The sequence below is a fragment of the Plectropomus leopardus genome, chromosome 20 (genome assembly GCF_008729295.1).
Source record: "Plectropomus leopardus isolate mb chromosome 20, YSFRI_Pleo_2.0, whole genome shotgun sequence".
NCBI lineage: Eukaryota > Metazoa > Chordata > Actinopteri > Perciformes > Serranidae > Plectropomus > Plectropomus leopardus.
The window spans coordinates 7827239-7844845 of NC_056482.1; the positions used below are offsets into that span (position 1 = coordinate 7827239).

General features: G+C 39.0%; 3 protein-coding genes across 5 annotated transcripts; 2 read left to right on the forward strand and 1 right to left on the reverse strand.

The window, feature by feature from the left end:
- Nucleotides 1–1092: 1092 nt before the first annotated feature.
- LOC121960255 (surfeit locus protein 1) lies at nt 1093–4179 on the reverse strand. Its single transcript, XM_042509897.1, has 9 exons — nt 4028–4179; nt 3870–3936; nt 3072–3199; nt 2903–2985; nt 2495–2686; nt 2322–2394; nt 1677–1839; nt 1405–1486; nt 1093–1309 (listed from the first exon to the last, which is right to left on the reverse strand). The coding sequence occupies exons 1-9, from the start codon at nt 4088–4090 to the stop codon at nt 1243–1245; spliced, it is 918 nt and encodes a 305-aa protein (XP_042365831.1). The 5' UTR covers nt 4091–4179; the 3' UTR covers nt 1093–1242.
- Nucleotides 4180–4229: 50 nt separating this feature from the next.
- Nucleotides 4230–7901, forward strand: surf6 (surfeit 6). Its single transcript, XM_042509896.1, has 4 exons — nt 4230–4414; nt 6407–6610; nt 6710–6792; nt 7018–7901. Exons 1-4 carry the CDS (start codon nt 4324–4326, stop codon nt 7708–7710), a joined length of 1071 nt encoding a protein of 356 aa, XP_042365830.1. The 5' UTR covers nt 4230–4323; the 3' UTR covers nt 7711–7901.
- A 1320-nt stretch (nt 7902–9221) lies between these two features.
- On the forward strand, nt 9222–16595 carry kyat1 (kynurenine aminotransferase 1). Of its 3 annotated transcripts, none has more exons than XM_042509159.1 (13): nt 9222–9276; nt 9487–9545; nt 10130–10277; nt 10457–10606; nt 11335–11421; nt 11545–11670; nt 11766–11886; nt 11962–12038; nt 12120–12209; nt 13284–13470; nt 15864–15940; nt 16171–16257; nt 16343–16595. In XM_042509159.1, exons 2-13 carry the CDS (start codon nt 9493–9495, stop codon nt 16400–16402), a joined length of 1263 nt encoding a protein of 420 aa, XP_042365093.1. In that variant the 5' UTR covers nt 9222–9276; nt 9487–9492; the 3' UTR covers nt 16403–16595. The 3 variants fall into 3 exon arrangements, with proteins under 3 accessions (XP_042365093.1, XP_042365092.1, XP_042365094.1); XM_042509158.1 differs by having other exon boundaries at nt 9239–9414; XM_042509160.1 differs by having other exon boundaries at nt 9245–9276; nt 10218–10277.
- The last annotated feature ends 1012 nt before the right edge of the window (nt 16596–17607 follow it).

Here is a 17607-nt window from a genome sequence, read left to right on the forward strand (position 1 = left end):
TTATATAGTAATATCAAATACCAATATTTTGACATCAATTTACATGCAGAACAGGTTTCACTATATGATGTTATTTCAAGTAAATACATTCAAATATATGTCTTTTAGTTGATCTCTTAGCATTAACAATGTGCGCCTCGGCGGCCTCACACACTGTACATAAAGACATTTTCTTATATACAGTCTACGAATGCTGCCATCATCGTGACAGCAGATCACTGAAGTCGGGGTACATGGATTTCCCCCGAGTTCACAAATAGGAATTCTGAGTGTGAGTGGCGTTTCATTGTACTTAATCTAGCGCAAGGTCAGAATATTTCGACTTCTGACTTTGAATGTAACACAGCATAAATGTAGAGATTTCTGGGGGCAAAATGCAACTGTGGATTGACTGACAGCACTGTATATCTGAGAAATGTTGTTCACTAATTAAATCAACGCTGCATTTTTTTTTCTGCAGTATGGGATGCAGTGTTTGAAATTGGCAGCCACATTTGCCAGCTACTCAATAGATAAACGTTGTTTTTGGCTGGTAAAATGTGCTGTGCATTTGCTGAACATACCAGCCAAAAACAATGTTTATCTATTGAGTGGCTGGCAAATTTTGGAATGTAGCAGCCACAGTGGCAGGTGGGAAAAAATACATTTCCAACCCTGACAGTGGGTGATGAGATCAGTTTATCTAAATTTATAAACAGCTGAGTCAGGGTAGGAGAGAGTGTATGATGTTACATTTTGGAACGCAGCGGACCTGCCTGGTGTGTTAAAAACTTTTATTTTGAAAGTAAAAATATAAATTAAAACAATAAAGAAATGTTAAATGTTGAGACAAATAAGTCTTCAAACTATTCCCTCTGAGATGGTTTGGTTTAGTTTAATTGAATGTAGACAAAGTTATGAGTCACTGTGGTGAATAAATTGGTCCAGCTCAAGCTACGACTGCAGCTCTTATCTCTAATGTAACAACTTCTTGCTCAAATCTTTAAATTCATGTCAAAGTTCTTCATTTTTTATTTCTATTTGAAATAGTGTTTTACCTACAGTGTTCCAACCACGTAGCTGGAAACATGCATGAAAAAATGAATGCAGAGGTGAAATGAATTCATATTTATTTTCTCACATGTTTAATGAGAATAATCAACTATTTACATATCTGTCAGTGAATGTATGCAGCAAACTGAATTTGCTTTGCCATATTTCATGGAGTATTCATATATAATACAGCAAGTTGGTGGCGTTGAATCAAAATTTAATCTTCTTGATGAACTTTGCATACCACATGTAGGAAGTTGCTGCGCATAAACCATACCTAAGAGAAAAAAAAGTGAAACAACAGTGGGTTATTTACAGCAAAACAGAATCCAGAAAGTCTTAGCAACGGGATTTAATAGTTGATTTACCTACCATGTGACTATATATTGCATATGTTCGTTCCTGAGTGTGATTCTGGTCTGTCCACCTATTGGTCCACCAGGAATGGTGCTCCCTGTATGATCATAATTAATGTTAATCACAAACATCTGTATTTAAGCAAGTGGATTTAACACGTCTTCCTCTGCACACTTGTGGAACAGTTCTTACTAAGCATATGAGCCAACTATATATTTGACCTGATTTTCACTTCAATGTATTTGAGTCAAAGAGCATCATGGACTTTGTAGTTCTTCAGACCTTACCGAAATCTGCATCAATGAAGACGGGCTCAGCTCCTGTGATGCTGGCCATGGCCTCCAGGTCTCGGTAATGCCAGCGGTTTCTCTCCACGTCGTTGTTTGGTACAAAGGGTTTACGAGTCTCTGTCAGCCGAACCACGCCGACCACATCCACTTCCCCTTCCACCTGCACACAGGCATTACTTCAACGTGTTAAATAAGTCTGAATGAGAATATCAGTATGACTTCAGACAGTGTTTGATTCTGTGGTTTTTTTGTGATGTTTGTGGTTTTGTGAGGTTGGCAATAGCTGAGAAATTACATATAAATCCATGAATACAATTAGAGATGAGTGCTGTAAATCAGTTGAATCAAATGTTTACAAAATTCTCAGCAGCAGAAATGAGTTCACACATCCAAATCTGTTGTGTTGAACTTGTGTGAAATCTGATTGCTCCATGTGAGGCTTATTGCATTGTGGGTGATGTAGGCGCTCGGTTTTGATAAGGTAGAACATGTGAAGCAAAATAAGATAATATCTCTGGTTCTCAAAATCTTTTTGTTATTATTATTAACTGCCTGAGTCTATAGGCGTGCAATGCTAAACTGCTGGAATACTCCTTTAATAAAAAGACATTGATACTGATGATATGTCAGTGAAATACTAACCTGTCCCTTCATCCTGGTCTCTGGTCTGATCTTTTGCTTCGGCACGTATCCTCTGTTCACCAGGATTGTGATGCTGCGGGAGACGGAAGCACAGATCAGTGTGTGTTGGATGTTGAATGATACTGCAGTTTGTATTTTAACTCCAGGGTGTTTTGTCTGTTTTTTTTTTTTACCCGAGGTCAGTGCAGTGGAAGGGAGTGATGACATTAGCACCGGTCTCTCCGCTTGACGACAGCCTGCCCGCCTCTCTGGCCTCCTTCTCTGGGTCGACCGGTGAGCGGGGCAGGATGTACAGCTCCTGTGAGTGGTCGTACCGCCCGCGCACCGTCACCCTCCTGTACTCGAGGCTTTTCAGCTCATGAGGACTAGGATGCAGGGAGAGATGCAGATTTGCACATTAATTAGATTTTTTGGGGAGGACAAGGACAAATTGCTGCATTTCGTTTTAATTTAATATATGTGCATATTCCTAGCTCTAAAATCATATAGCTGTATTGAGTGTACTGCAATGAACAACCTGTTTTTGTGTGACCTGCAGGTCAATCCTGAGTGTGTGTGAAAATAATCGAACGTGCACTTACTCCAGAGGGAGAGGAATGGGTTCTGCAGTCGTGAGTCTGTTCAGCTCATTGATCAGCTGGATTTTCCACTGACGCCGTTTCACCTTCACAGAAACACAAAGTATAACAAACCAGATGCACATCGGACACTTTTTTTAAAATGTGACAACACTAGTTTAATAATCTGTACCTGCCATGTACCCAGGCCGAAGGTGGTGGCAGGGATGAGCAGCAGGAACCATTTGAGAAAGGAGTCTTCTCCTTTCTCTGCTCCGGCTGCTGCGGAGCTCGACTGTCGCCCGAAGGTGATGAATCTGCCTGGACATTCACAGCACAGGACAGATGTGATTCAGTTACGCATTACATGACAAACACCTGATATTTTTTGTAAATTGTTCATTTTTGTAAGTCTCTTTCTGAAATAGTGTTACATTTATACATTATACTGTATATAAATGTTATTTTTCCCCACAATTTCCCTAAATCTGAAGACAATTTGCCCTTTAATTGAGTCAGTTTTATGCCTGTAGCCCAGTAATTTGATAAATATTGTGATTTTGTTGTTTTGGTTTTTTTTTTTTAAGAAAACATACCTTTCAAACCAAATCGTGTGTTTTGGAGTTCTGGGTGTCTCTTATCCAAATAAAAACATAACACCCTCTCCAGTGCTTAAAAAAAAATAATTTGAAGTCCAGCTCCATTGTACACCACCCCTTCACGTCTCATAAATAATGAACAGTCCCTTAACTGAGTATTTTTACACTAGCATTGCGCCTTTTAGCTCGAGTAATAGATTTGAGTTCTTCTTTCACCAATGCTATTGTCTTTGTTTTGTCTGCAGTTGTATGATTGGCAGCTATTTAGAGTTTGCTTTCAGTTTTTTGTTTTAATTTTATGCGCGTGTTTAAGTTATTAAGAAAAACAGGAGTTCGGTGTCATAATTATATTTATTGCAGTGAGCATATTTTATTGATCTATTTATTTTTACCATCTGCGCGTTTGAGGAGCGTCAGTCTGGGCAGGAGCAGCGTCCTCTTGATGTAAACGACGTGCGTCTGCAATAATAAAAACCAGCTCAGACATCTGACTTTGAGGAGACTGTGAAGTTTGGGATGTAAAACTGCAGATATGAAACACGTGACTCACCTGTTTTTTGAGTGTCGTTAGCAGCCTGCTGGAATAAGTCATCGCTGATTTAAAAAAAGCCATGCTGAGCGAAAAAATCTACGAAGAGGTAAAATATCGATGAGACAACCGACTACATGACAGCTACATAACTGTTCAGAGGGGGGACTTCTTCTGGTGTTACTACTTCCGGTTTGGAGTCGCTCCGCCCCGTCATGTTTCCCACGTGTGTACAGAAATGTGTTGATATTTTCTGTCAGGGAGCTGCTGTCTTAATGTGTCTGTTTTAGCTACATTTGCTCGGTTTATTTGTCGACATGGACCTCGCCTCCAGGGACGCGTACATCCAGAAGCTCGCGAGCAAAGTGTTTTCTCCACGAGAGCAGGAGCCGAAGAAGAGACCGTTTGGTAATGTCGGCTAACTGTTTTAGCTTGTTTGCACCTTTTTCTGTGTCATTTTTCTGTGCAGTAACTGCAAATTTCGTGTGGAGTCTTATAGTTTATGGCTAAGTGTTTTTAGACAAACACCTAAGAGTAAAAAACATGTCCTCAAACTTGGGTGTTATTACTGCTGTTGACCGAAGGAGGCGCTGCACTGTTAAGAAGTCAAAATATATTTGTCAAAATGCCGCATTTCCCGGTGTAGCAAGAGCAATACTAGAAGTGAGACAAGAGTTGTCGATTTACAAAAAAAAAAAAGAATATTTGGAATCAGTATAACGTTTGGGTGATAAATGATGCAGAAATCTAAAATTTTCTTAATTTCCGCTCTCTGACGTGATTTGCTGCTTTTCTTCGGTTTTATTTTTGCAAGTTGAAAGTCCAGTATGTAGGATTTAGGATCATCTCGTAGCACAACTAGAACTTAATTTTCATAACTATGAAAATTAAAAATCGCTCTGTTTTTGATGGCTTTTAATGAGCCGTTTATATCTACATAGGGAGCGGGCCCTCTTCCATAGAGTCCACCATGTTGTTTCTACAGAAGTGCAGAACGGACAAACCAAACACTGGCTCTAGATAGGGTCACTTTTGCATAGGCCACCTTGAGCTCCATTCCCACTGCGCTTTTTAATGCTACAGGAAAGTGTGCAATTGGCATTCACACCCACGTCAAATGACTCTGCTGTAGTTACAGGTATTTATCACCTCCAGCTCCAATCGGCATTGATGGGAACACAAGACCCAAGTGAACGCAGTAATTTTAGCTCCAAGATGCAACGATGCACTGCCATGAACAAGCGTCCATCTCCTCCTGGGTAGCGCTAAAATATGCCTCCAAATTAGTCTGCACCAAGTTTGAAAGAGTGGCTGTAAAAGTACGACATAAACCAACAGAAGTAACCACTGTAGAGTTTTTAAAGACCTGTGCTGCTTTCTGCTATTTACCTGTTCTCCAGCCAGTCCATGACCTTGAATGGACTCACCAGTACACCCTGTGCAGGCACTCATTTTGGTTGGAAAGGGGTATGAGTTATCTTGCACTCATGGCACACGAAAGTTTAAGTTGCATGCAGTCTGCAGCCTCACCACTAGATGACACCAAATCCTAGACACTAGACCTTTAAATTTAATCGATAAGTTTTGGTAAGATTTGCTCTACACAATTGAAGGCAGCGTTCCCTTGGAAATTGTGACATTTTTCACTATTTTCTGACATTTTACAGATGAAACGGTTCATTGATGAACCCTTTGTTTCCCGATCAGGGAAGACAGTTATAAGTGGTTGCAGCATTAATGTAGTGAGACGATTGCCTTGGCAAGTACAGGAAGTAAAACTAAATCCCAAGACACTAAATTAGGTTTTTGGCAGAATTTTCTTTATTCTTTGCTGTTGTTTTTAATACTGTGTTGTAGTCCTTTTCAGTGCTCTAAAAAACATTCAAATAGAGAAAACTGAGAGGGGAAAATTGCTTTAAGATCATCATGTAAGAAGATGTAAGAACATCTTACAATTTGTAGACACGAGACCTATATTGAGGGATAACAAAAAATATTTTGCTTTACATTAAGGGGTCACAAAAGGGGATAATTTTAAAAAGGTTATTTTACCTTTGTTAATCATTTGTTGCAGTTTTTAATGGGAGAAAGGGGGTGGGGCATTACCAGTAGTTTGACAGTTTTAACTGATTTTTATGGTCTCAAACACTGTAGAATGATTAAGTCTGGGAGGTGCTTGAAATAATTTAATTGTTTGACATAGTCATCACTTTCTGAGGGGAAGTATCACCCACAAAGTGTCCCCTGGTGACAGAGAGTCATCTGATTCTCTGACTTTTTTCTTTCATTTTGATGCTATTAAATTCCTGGTCTGGCAACTGTTAAAACTAATGCAATAGGTAAACATATACTGTTGAATTTATCAAATCATTAATACATGCATTTTGCTTGTGTGTGTAGCTTATTTCAAGAGTAAAAATGATGCCGGTCCTCCAAAAAAGAAGAAAAAGTGTAAAAAGAAGCACTTCAAAGAAAAGGGGCCAGATGAGAAGACACCTGCTCCAAAATCTCAACAAAAGCCTCCACCCTCACAGAAAGGCCAGTCCAAAGCAGAACTGAATGCGTCCAAAACTCAGAGCATAAATGGAGCGCAGGCACCTAAAGGTACAGTCAGTGTGTCTGTTACTCAGTCCCTTCCTGTTATTAATGTTATTGAAATGTGTTTCCTAAAATCATATTTTCCTATTCTGTTCTTTTTTGAAGGAGGAAATGTAGAGTCCAACTTCTCCACAGTAGATTTATTACGCAAGAGACTTCACGAAAAGATCGAAGAGTCCAGAGGGCAGGTACGCAGTATTTAAAGACGGTGTAAACAATGAAGGACAACTGGACAAATTTAGGTTTATTTGTAGAATAATTTGAATGTATACTTCTACCACGCATTGATCAAGTTATGTGCTAACCTGCCAGAGTTCATTACAAAATATATGCATATCCATCCCTGTTTTATTTCTTTCATAGTTTATATTTGGCCACAGTTAGACTAACATGTTATTCTAATGTTTCATCAGGGAGCCCCAAAAGATGCAGCATCAGAGGCAGTCCAGGCAAAACGAGCAAAACGAAAGCTGGAACGGGAGCGCAAGAAGAGGAAGAGGAAAGAGTTTCGGATGAAGAAGCTGGCTGAAGAAAGTGGCCAAGAACAGCAGCAGCCAGAGATAAAAAAGGAAGCGGAGAGCGCCCCGGCTGCAAGCAAGAGAAATGAAACCGCCATCGTCTTCAACAAGGTGGAGACAGTAGAAGAAGGGTATGTAGATAAGATTCAGAAGAAGAAGATCAAGAAGCAGAGCATGAAAGGCCAGATAACACCGCTGACAGGGAAGAACTACAAGCAGCTGCTGAGTCGCGTGGAGGCTCGCAAAGCAAAGCTGGAACAGCTGAGGGAGAAAGACCAGGAGAAGGCCCGAGAGATGGAGGAGAAGATGAAGTGGACCAACATCCTTTATAAGGCGGAGGGCATCAAAATCAAAGACGACGAGGACATGCTGCGCTCGTCGTTGAAGAAGAAGGAGAAGAGGCGTGCTCAGAGGAAGAAGCAGTGGAGCCAGCGCAGTGAGAACGTCGTAGAGAAGATGCAGAAACGCCAGGACAAGAGAAGAAAGAACATCCAGAGACGCAAGCAAGTTAAAACAGAGAAGAAGAAGGACAAGGCGCGGAAGAAAGGCAGAGTGCTGCCCGAGGACTTGAAAAAAGTAGCATTGTAGAGAGAGCAGTGTGTGTGTCCTGTGATGTTTTTTGTAAAGACGAGAGACAATGTTTAAATAAGTAAATCGGCAGTGTGTTTAATTACATGATATGAAATTGATACTGCAGCTGCACATGTTGTTCCTTCAGTCCTGTCAAGGAGTAATATTATGTGTGTTACAGTCAATAAAATGTGATCACTAGGACATGAGTGGCAACCTCTGTTGCAGAATTTATTTGACCAAATATCCGTGTTGGTTTGAGTCTTCTAAAGGTTAAGTGTGTAAGATTCAGAGGGATTTAGTGGTGGTGAGGACTGCAGATTGCAACTTGCTGAAACTATTACCAGTTACAATGCCCTCTGTTTATTATTCAGGAGGTTTTTACCAGAGCCGAATTATCTGTGGAGGTCTCTTCCACTCCAAAACAAATGGACCATGTGATCAAAACCCTTAAAAAAATTTAATAAAGTCTTTTCACGTTAAAAATTAATGTTTCCCATATGCTGTTTGGCATGTCTGTAATGGGCAGTTTGCCCACCACATGCTAATCCATATGCTAAGTGCAGGAGGTTTTAACCGGGAGCCAAGTTTTCCACAGGAGATTCTTTCTGTCCACTGAATAAAGCAGTTTCACTTTACAAATCAGTGGTTTTCCGAAGCTGCTCATTGCGGATAGGCCAACTACAGTGGCCAATGTGAAAACGCCTTGTAAACGGTCCTATCGAGAGCCAGTGTTTGGTTTGTCTGTTCTGTTTATGGACTGTATATTAAGATCTTTATATACAGTCTATGGTTCTTGTATAGAAACTATACGAGAGGAATCACAAAGTGTTAGATAACAATATTGATACTACAACCAGAAAGAAGTCAAATAATCTTAATTCCCAAAATATCCTCATTTAATTCTTATTGTGCTCACTTATTGTCTATAGAGTATAGAGTATTGTACAGTTGATGCCTGAGCTGGTTGTATGTGACACTTCCTTATGTGGTTACATGGTGGTATCTCATAGCTTTCCTCTTCAATGGCTTTAGTAGGGGTGTCCAACATACGGCGCACAGGCCTAAGCTGACCCACCAAAAAGTCCAAGCAGATGCACTGGATGACTTTGGACACTTTTTATTGATGTATTTGTGAAGATGTTAGTTTTCAGGTGTTTCAGAAGTTAAAAAGCAAGGAGCCGACTTCATGTAAACTGCTGCCTACAAGGCTTTTCCTCCCTGACCAGAGTATAGTTCCCAAAAAAAAAAACAATGGATATGGCTGTATTTAAAGATATTGAACATAGTGCAACATATTGACAATCAGAAGCTTCAGCCAAAATAATCTGTTTCATATGTTTATCCTAAAAAAATGGGAACCCTATTGCTAAGGCACTGACAAAACTCGACAGTTGAAAATGGTTTATAAGGCAAAGGGAAAAAAAAAATAAATAAAAATAAAAAAATAAAAAAATAAAAATAGGAGTTACATCCGGGTAACTGCGTGCTGCGTCACGCTCCGCCCATGCAGGAAGTAGACATACAAACATAAGGTTGAGGGGGAGGCACCCTACAACACTTGACTTCTCCGTCCGCTCACCAGTAAGTCACTTTACTTTACATAAACGGTGTTGCAGATAAGGAAAAACAACGCATTAGGAAATTTTGGGAATGATAATAATCAGGAAGCTTGCCGCTAATTTGATAACACGCCAGAGTTCAGTTAGAAACCATCATAAGGTGGGTAAAAAACTGACGAGACGCTTCCATAAAGAGATAAATGGCACCTTATATAATGTATTTTACTTTCAGATAATCATGTCACGGCGACTCCGTGCACGCAGAACAGACGAGGTGGACAAAAACATTTGGTAAGTGACAATAAATGACACAAAAGGACATACACGGCTCTTACTTTTAATGTTGCATCACGTTTAAAATCTCTGCTTGGACTGACAGTCTGAACGCAATCAGGATATTCATCTTAATACAGGATAATCCTTTGTGATTGGTGGAGCAGGGCTGTGGTACACAGCCTGGCTCCAAGTCCCTTTATGATACTTTCTAAATGTATTAAAATGACTCATTTGAATACTTAAATACTCAGTGCAGCTACAGACTGCAACAAGACAAAATTAAAAAAAAAAGAAGTGGTGTTGAGTAACTAAGTATATTGACTCAAGTTCTGTATGAAAGTATTACTTTATCTTGGTAAATATTACTCCATCGCATTTATTTTATAGTTCTGGTTTCAAGATACTTTGCTGATTTAGATAAATACTGTAACAGGAGAATCATATAATACATGATAATCGAAATGGTTCCAGGGACTCTGGTAGATCAAAAGGCAGAGAGCATAACATGACTATGATTTTGGGTTATTTTGTGGTTGTTAAATTCTAACTCATAATTAAGGTGACAGCTCTGCAGTGTTTGTTCTGTTTTGCACCAACAGGGTTGAATTCACGCAGCTGGCAGCAGAGTGCAAAGCAGTGAACCTTGGACAGGGATTTCCTGACTTCTCTCCTCCTAAATTTCTCCAGGATGCTTTTTGTGAAGCTGTGAGTGGAGGCCCCCAAATGCACCAGTACACCCGAGCTTTTGTAAGTGGAATCACACATATTGGAACACGTAATTCTTCCTGTGAAAGTTAGGAAAGGTTGCTTAGGTTTAGTTAATGTTAGAGTGATTTTTAGGCATTTTTTACCACGATAAATGTTTGCAGAACAAAAAGTCAACATAACTTAATCACCTTATGTTTACATTTCCTTTTGCTCCTCAGGGACATCCCCGTCTTGTAAAAAGTCTCGCTAAATTCTTCAGCAGGATTGTGGGACATGAGATTGATCCTCTTGAAGACGTCTTGGTCACAGTTGGAGCTTATCAGGCTCTCTTCTGTGCATTTCAGGCTCTGATTGATGAAGGGGATGAGGTACGAGAATCAAGTCAAGTCAAAATGTTGAACAGTGCAGCAATGATTAGAAAATATAAAATCAGCAAACACATCAAACATGGACATATATTTAAACATAGTGAATGTGTGATTTAATCTGTGATTAAACACAGGTTAAGAAATTTCAACTGAAGAAATTTAATGCCAAGAGACAAAGATTTCGCTCTTGGGCCTCAGCACTGGTGATAGCCGAGACTGCAGGCGTTACGTTTTCATTTTGTTTGTCCAACCCATTCCTGTGAGCACGATATCTCTGGAATGCCTTTTGGGAATTTGGCCCAAAAGTTCAGTGATGATCTATTTAGATTGTGGTGGTCATGGCTCAAAGGTCAAGGTCACTGTGACGTTGTCTGTCTCATTCTTGTGAACCCAATATCTCAAGAACACCTTGAACGAATTTCCTCAAATTTGGCACAAACGTCCACTTGGACTCAAGTATGAACTGATTAGAATTTGGTGGTCAAAGGTCAAGCTCACTTTGACCTCACAAAACATGTTTGTGGCTATAAATCAAAAATTCATACACAATTTATGACAAATATTCACACGTCTGTGGATGTAAACTGTTGGCACAACTTGACCGGTTCATAGAGGCATACAACTGCAACACAGTAATTAGAGTGTAAGTTTTAGTAATGTGTGTAAAAATACTACATATTCTAATTTTAGTTACCCTTTAAAAAAACTGATGGAAATTTGTATTTCAGGTTATAATTGTTGAGCCGTTCTTTGACTGCTACCAGCCGATGGTGAAGATGGTTGGGGGAAAGGCAGTCTATGTACCTCTGAGGCCAGTGAGTGGTTTCCACATTTTTTTGCACAATAGTTACAGAGCATGTTCGAACAGCTCAACCTGTGTCTTTGAGTACATGTACAAAAATGTACATCAACCTTTATTTCCTTTTGTTAAACATAAGAAAGTTGAGGGAAGTGCCGTCCTGTCGAGTGGAGACTGGGTTCTTTCTGCTGAGGAGCTGGCCAGTAAATTCACTCCACGCACAAAAGCAATCGTTATCAACACTCCCAACAACCCACTGGGCAAAGTGAGACATTCACCAGTTTAGTTTGTCTTTTTAAAGCCAGCTGAATAATGTGTTCTTGCACATAAACACGGTTAAAACATTTATGTCCGTTCCAGGTTTACAAGACTGAAGAGCTCCAAATGATCGCTGATCTGTGCATCAAACATGACGTGCTGTGCATCAGTGACGAGGTGTACGAGTGGCTGACTTATGACGGAAACAAGCACGTAAAGATAGGTGAGTTAAACAGAATGCACACAAAGTACAAAGTCACCTTATGTGAATATATTAAATATTTGAATGTTTTGACAGCTAGTCTTCCTGGCATGTGGGAGCGAACCATCACTATCGGCAGTGCTGGAAAGACCTTCAGCGCTACTGGCTGGAAGGTAACGTACAGATTTTCTGAGTATTTAAGTAGTGTATTTTTTTTTTTAGTACACAGAAAAATGACCTTTTTTTATTATCAGGTTGGCTGGGCCATCAGCTCTGGGCATATCATCAAACACTTGAAAACCATCCATCAGAACTGTGTTTACCACTGTGCTACAGCTGCTCAGGTAAACACATCATTCCTTGAGTATTTTAGAAACACTGGTAATAATAAAACATGTTTTTTAGTGGTAACTCTTACAGAAGAAGTTTCAGATATAAATTTGGTTCCTCCTGTTGGAATATTTAGCAATGCTGCACAGCTATGAACATAATCAGGGAACTTTTATTTAGAACTTTGGCTCCAATACGAAAGCTTTCAAAATACCAAATAACTAATCTACTTTCAATTTAAAATGGTTATAAAGGAATATATGTTTTTTCCAACCTTTTAAAAGTCCAGCTTTTATAATCTGGAGGGATTTAGTAGTGAGGATTCCAGATTGCAACCAAATAAAAGTTTTTTTCTGGTTAGAATTTCTTCAACGTTAATTGTTTAGGAGGTTTATGCACTGAATTAATCATTTTATGTTACAAATGAATGTTTCTCCAATGCTGTTTTGCATGTTGGAGACATGCTTAACTTAAGATAGAGGCATTTAAAAGGTTTTTAGCAGGAGACGAATTAGCTGTAGAGAGCGCCGTCTCTCCAAAAACAAATGGACTCAGTGATTTAAAGCAGTAGAAACACTGAATAAGGTAGTGAGTAAATTAGTTTCATGTAAAAAAAAAATATTTGTCGTGTTTGTCTATTCTGGGCTATTGTAGAAACATGGCGTTGAAACACGGTAATCTCAGTAGACAAGGACGCACTCCCTGTGTAGATATGAGCGGCACATTCTAAGGAAACAAAAACACACTGATTATTACTTTCAGGTGATTTTACACTAAAGAAAATATACGTGGTATATTCAGTTTCTTCCAACATATTCCCTAAATCCTACACACAAGCTTCCTCCGTAAAATTTAAGGGGGAGTCATAGTTTAAGAGATTAATCAGACAGATAAATGAGACACACTTTGGTCATTTGGGAGCAACTTGACCAACAACTTTAATATTATATGGAAATGTTTAGAAAATGTTAAGGATAATTTTTCTTTTGCTTTATCAATTATTCATTTAATAATTATTTCAACTTAAGTCACACATCCCAAAATGTAGTTCCCATTTTGCTCCTCTCATCCATCCCTGCCCTCACCAGGAGGCAGTCGCTCGCGGATTTGAGAGAGAATACGAGCTGTTTGGGACTCCAGAGAGTTACTTCCAACAACTGCCAGCGATGTTGTACCAGAAGAGAAAGAATCTGGCCTCGTGCCTGGAGAGTGTGGGTTTGCAGCCCATCATGCCGGAGGGAGGCTACTTTATGATCGCAGACATCTCCTCTGTCAGTGAGTAAAGAGCAAACGGCTGCTTTCATCATCGTTCAAAATAATAAAACATTCAGATTTCAAATTTTTTCTTTGCTTACTGCAAGGGATGTACCAAAATATGAATACGTTATTTGGGAAGGCACATATACTAAAAAAGCAAAATACATTATTGCTACAGTTGCTTCATACTATACAGAGGGAAAAAATCATGACTGACATATCTGTGTGTCAGCTGCAATGTTTTTTAATATAGACTCATATCATTGTGGATGACCACAAGATAAAATGCCTATCTGATTGCAACATAGGACTTTGATGTCATCAACCAGTAATTTCATTTATCACACATTATTAACAAGTGCTTGCTACTTTCTGTAGTCCTTCCCACAGAGCAGGGGGTGAGCTTAGAGCTAACTCTTCCAGCAGGTCAGGGTTTCTTATTCTTCACACATTGACTCCTTAAGAGCAAACTTTATGTGTTATAGTGGTAAAATTGTCACGACTAAGGACTGAGACATGAACAGAGATAAGACTGAGCGCTGCGCTGCTCTCTTAGGTGTGCGTTAGGTGTTTGAAAGCGCAAGAGAAAGGGGTGGGTGGAAGGTGGACTACTGCACACAGTGTTTGTGTAAATTGTTAATAAGTCACGCAGAACACTGTTTTGTCAATTTTTGACCTGACTAAATCCGTGATATTTTCTGGAAAGCTTTCCTGAACCCACCCGGGACTTCCAACTGTCACTCAGGGAAACCCGGTACTGGCAAGAAAAAAGCCTGGGGCTGTATTCACAAAGCTTCCTATTGCAAAAAGTTGCTCCTAGTGACAAAATTCTAAGAAAATTCTCAGAATGATGACATTTCCCCTTAAAAATAAGACTAGGTCCTCGTAAAAGTTATTCATAAAGAATCTTAGCCCTTAAGGGTGCTCCTGATTGAAATACTGTTAGGAGTAGAGAGGATGACTTTTAAGAGGCTCAAGAATTTCTTAGGCAGAGGAGAAATTGGCACAAAGACTGAGAGGTTGGAGAATTATTCTCCAAATGCCGGATGGCAATGAGTTAATGAAATGCTACAGATTTGATGTTGCAGGGATAATGTTTGTGATCGATCTCATTAAAGATTTGTTCAAATGTGTCACCCAATTCAATAATGATATAACACAGGACATAATGTGAGAACAACACTAAAATATTTGCAACTTAAAAGTTGTTACAGTGCAGCAGTGTGATCACACAAACAGAGCATTCAATCTCATATTGTGACGTAGTTCATTTAATCTTCACTGGGTGCCTGAACCTTCCAGGTTCATAAGAAGGAGTGTCTGTGACAACCAATCACATCTGTTAAAAGAATGCATCACACATAGCAACAGGGTCAAACACAACTCCTCATAAATGTAACGTCTGTCCCTCCCTTGTTCAGAGTTATTTGGGAATTTTCCTGAATCACTCATAAACTAAAACAATTTGCTAGATTTTTTTAGGCTAAGTTATGCTCTCTTAGGATCTTCTCAGAATGTATGTGAATACGGCCACTGACGTTAAAAAAAAACAGTCAAAATATAAAGAAACACATACACAGCATTATTGGAATTTCAGATTATCCCCTTGTGCTAAAAGAGAGAGGAAAAGCAGACTACAATATGAGGATATGGAATGTATTTAATAATTATTTGCCATTGTTCAATCAATCTATTTGCGGTGTGTATTTGTTGAACGGACTGAGGAAATAAGTAAAAAATATCAGGCAGTTTAAAAAGATGTACACAAAAATAATGTGTTTGCTTTTTCTTAATAATTTTTTTTCTTCTACTTTTGCAAAGTACAGAAATAAGGGAGGGGAATATCAATCACACTAATGGTGGTAATGTTAACGGTTTTCCCTTTTTTTGGGTAGTGTTGTGATTATGTATGAATACATGGAGAGCATAAACCGAGTGGTTTATTGTGGGGATGGACACTGGCGGAGAGTTGATTAAGTGATGTTTTCATGTATTAATGTGTTAAAAGAAAAACAAGGGTAGGACTAGACAAGCAGATTGCTTATTCCTACTTCTTTCAGACATGAAATGTCAATCCACATTGCTCATTTAAAATCACTGTCAAAAATCAATAAAATCACAAATTACTGCATCTTACTTGATAATGTTTTTGAATGTTTGAAATAAAGTTTTCTCAGTTCAGTTCAATAGATGCTATGAATGCACATCAATTACATTGCTGTTGTATATTATGGAAGAATATAACATTTGTCCAATTCAACATGACTTCCTTCATAAACTATACCCACTTCTGCTCTTCTATGCAAATACAGATACAGATACTGATCATTTTGTTGGTTCAACAAATACATGTACAGATACAGATAATGATGTCCCAGTCGCTGCCTACCTCTGCTCATTTTTTTTTACAGAGGTGGACATCAGTGTCCAGAGCACTAAGGATGAATCCAATGACTTCAGATTTGTTAAGTGGCTAACAAAAGAAAAGGTAAATATTAAAGACTCAATTAATTCTGAATTTGTTTTGCTTAATATGGATAAATACATTTCTTTTAAAGCAATAAGACAAGTGTTGTAGTGTGTTTTGGTAAAAAGAAAAACTGATTGGATTTGTGTTTTTCTTCAACATTTAATTCTGGTCTGTGGTGATGTATTTAGAATATAATGCGTCTGATTTTTTCTGACTTTTCACGTATGATTTGTCTTTTTTTTCTGCAGGGTTTAGCAACAATCCCCGTCTCTGCATTCTACAGTCCAGAGCACAGACAGGAGTTTGACAAATATGTCCGATTCTGTTTCGTCAAGGTAAGTTCAACATCAGGAGCGGAAATTATTTTGATCCCTCTCCCGCGTCGCTCTTTGACTCACTCTGACTCTCTTTGTCTAACAGGAGGACTCAACTTTGAACGCAGCAGAGGACATCTTGAGAAAGTGGAGTCAGGGACAGTGAAACCGCCCACGATTACAAGTATTATCCATCCAGATTTTACCAGGCTGTTTAAAGCAGCTTGGGTTGCGTCCTCAGTTAAAATTAGCCATATTTAGTGTTTGTGTGCGTGTCTGTGTTAACGCACAGTCAGGTACTTGAAGACAACGTCCACTTTTAGTTTGTCCTACTGCAACTGTAAAAGCAGTCAGGTTTCAAATTCAAATGCTTCTGTCCAATGATTTCAAGCACAAATTCAATGTCATGATTATTTCTAAGTAATTTTAAAGGATTTTTTTCAGTTTTAATTTGAATGATGTCCACCTACTGCATTTCACAATTTAACTACAGAGATATTTGTCCTGGATCAACAAAAATAGTTAAATAAAGCTTTTAATAAATGTATACTTTCTCTGTCTCAGTGTTTGTTTTCTTTGCGACGTTGTCTTCAGGTGACTGCCTTTAAGACACAGGAAAGCTTCAAAATTCATGAGCAGGGAATTTATTGGCATAGTTTATCTTGGAAAACAAAACGTGAGACCCTCTTAACCTTTTGAAAAAAACAGACTTTTAGACACAGGACCTGAGTTGCTAAAGTGCTAACTCTTTCCAGGATTTCAGGATTCATTTTTGGGGCACTTATTAGCATCCCTCTTGGGTCAGGCAGGTCAGGACTGGGTCATGGATTGTGGAAAGAAACATTGCTGTTTAGTTTCTCAGTTTCTTTTTTCAGTGCTTTGAGCACCGCAAGCCGAGTGCCATCGAGAGGAGGCAGACAACGCTCTGCAACTCACACCAAAACTATCCAGAGTAATAAACACCACTATAGGTGCAAAGAAAATATTTTTTGATTTTAAGGTGAACAGTCCCTTTAAGAGTAGAGCGGTTGAAGATCATCAACAAAAAAGTCTCGTTTTTCTATTTTCCACATACTGTCTAAGCAGTAACACCATCAAACCTTGCACAAATTCTGTTAAGATAGTAAATAAGCCCATTGCTCTGTCATTACTGTCTCTTGCATATTGTGTGTAGCGCTGTGTGACATTTTAAACACCTCAGGACTCTTACAGGGAAACAAAAGTGGTGTCATATAAAGGCACAGGAGGTTGAAAGGTTGCGGGAAGGAGGGGTGGAGGAGACTGAAGTTTGTTCAATTAGAAACCATCAACAGGTGAGTACAGCAGCAACAGCACTGAAGAGACATTTCTATGATAACTGAAGCTTTTAGT

Coding starts and splice junctions, on each gene's coding strand:
- LOC121960255 (XM_042509897.1), bottom strand. CDS start 4,090: ATGGCTTTTTTTAAATCAGCGATGACTTATTCCAGCAGGCTGCTAACG. Junction 2,395..2,494: donor TTCCACTGCACTGACCTCGG/GTAAAAAAAAAA, acceptor CGTCTCCCGCAG/CATCACAATCCTGGTGAACA. Junction 1,840..2,321: donor AGACCAGGATGAAGGGACAG/GTTAGTATTTCA, acceptor GCCTGTGTGCAG/GTGGAAGGGGAAGTGGATGT.
- surf6 (XM_042509896.1), top strand. CDS start 4,324: ATGGACCTCGCCTCCAGGGACGCGTACATCCAGAAGCTCGCGAGCAAA. Junction 4,415..6,406: donor GCCGAAGAAGAGACCGTTTG/GTAATGTCGGCT, acceptor TTGTGTGTGTAG/CTTATTTCAAGAGTAAAAAT. Junction 6,793..7,017: donor TCGAAGAGTCCAGAGGGCAG/GTACGCAGTATT, acceptor ATGTTTCATCAG/GGAGCCCCAAAAGATGCAGC.
- kyat1 (XM_042509158.1), top strand. CDS start 9,346: ATGATAATAATCAGGAAGCTTGCCGCTAATTTGATAACACGCCAGAGT. Junction 15,941..16,170: donor AGTGGCTAACAAAAGAAAAG/GTAAATATTAAA, acceptor TTTTTTCTGCAG/GGTTTAGCAACAATCCCCGT. Junction 16,258..16,342: donor TCCGATTCTGTTTCGTCAAG/GTAAGTTCAACA, acceptor TTTGTCTAACAG/GAGGACTCAACTTTGAACGC.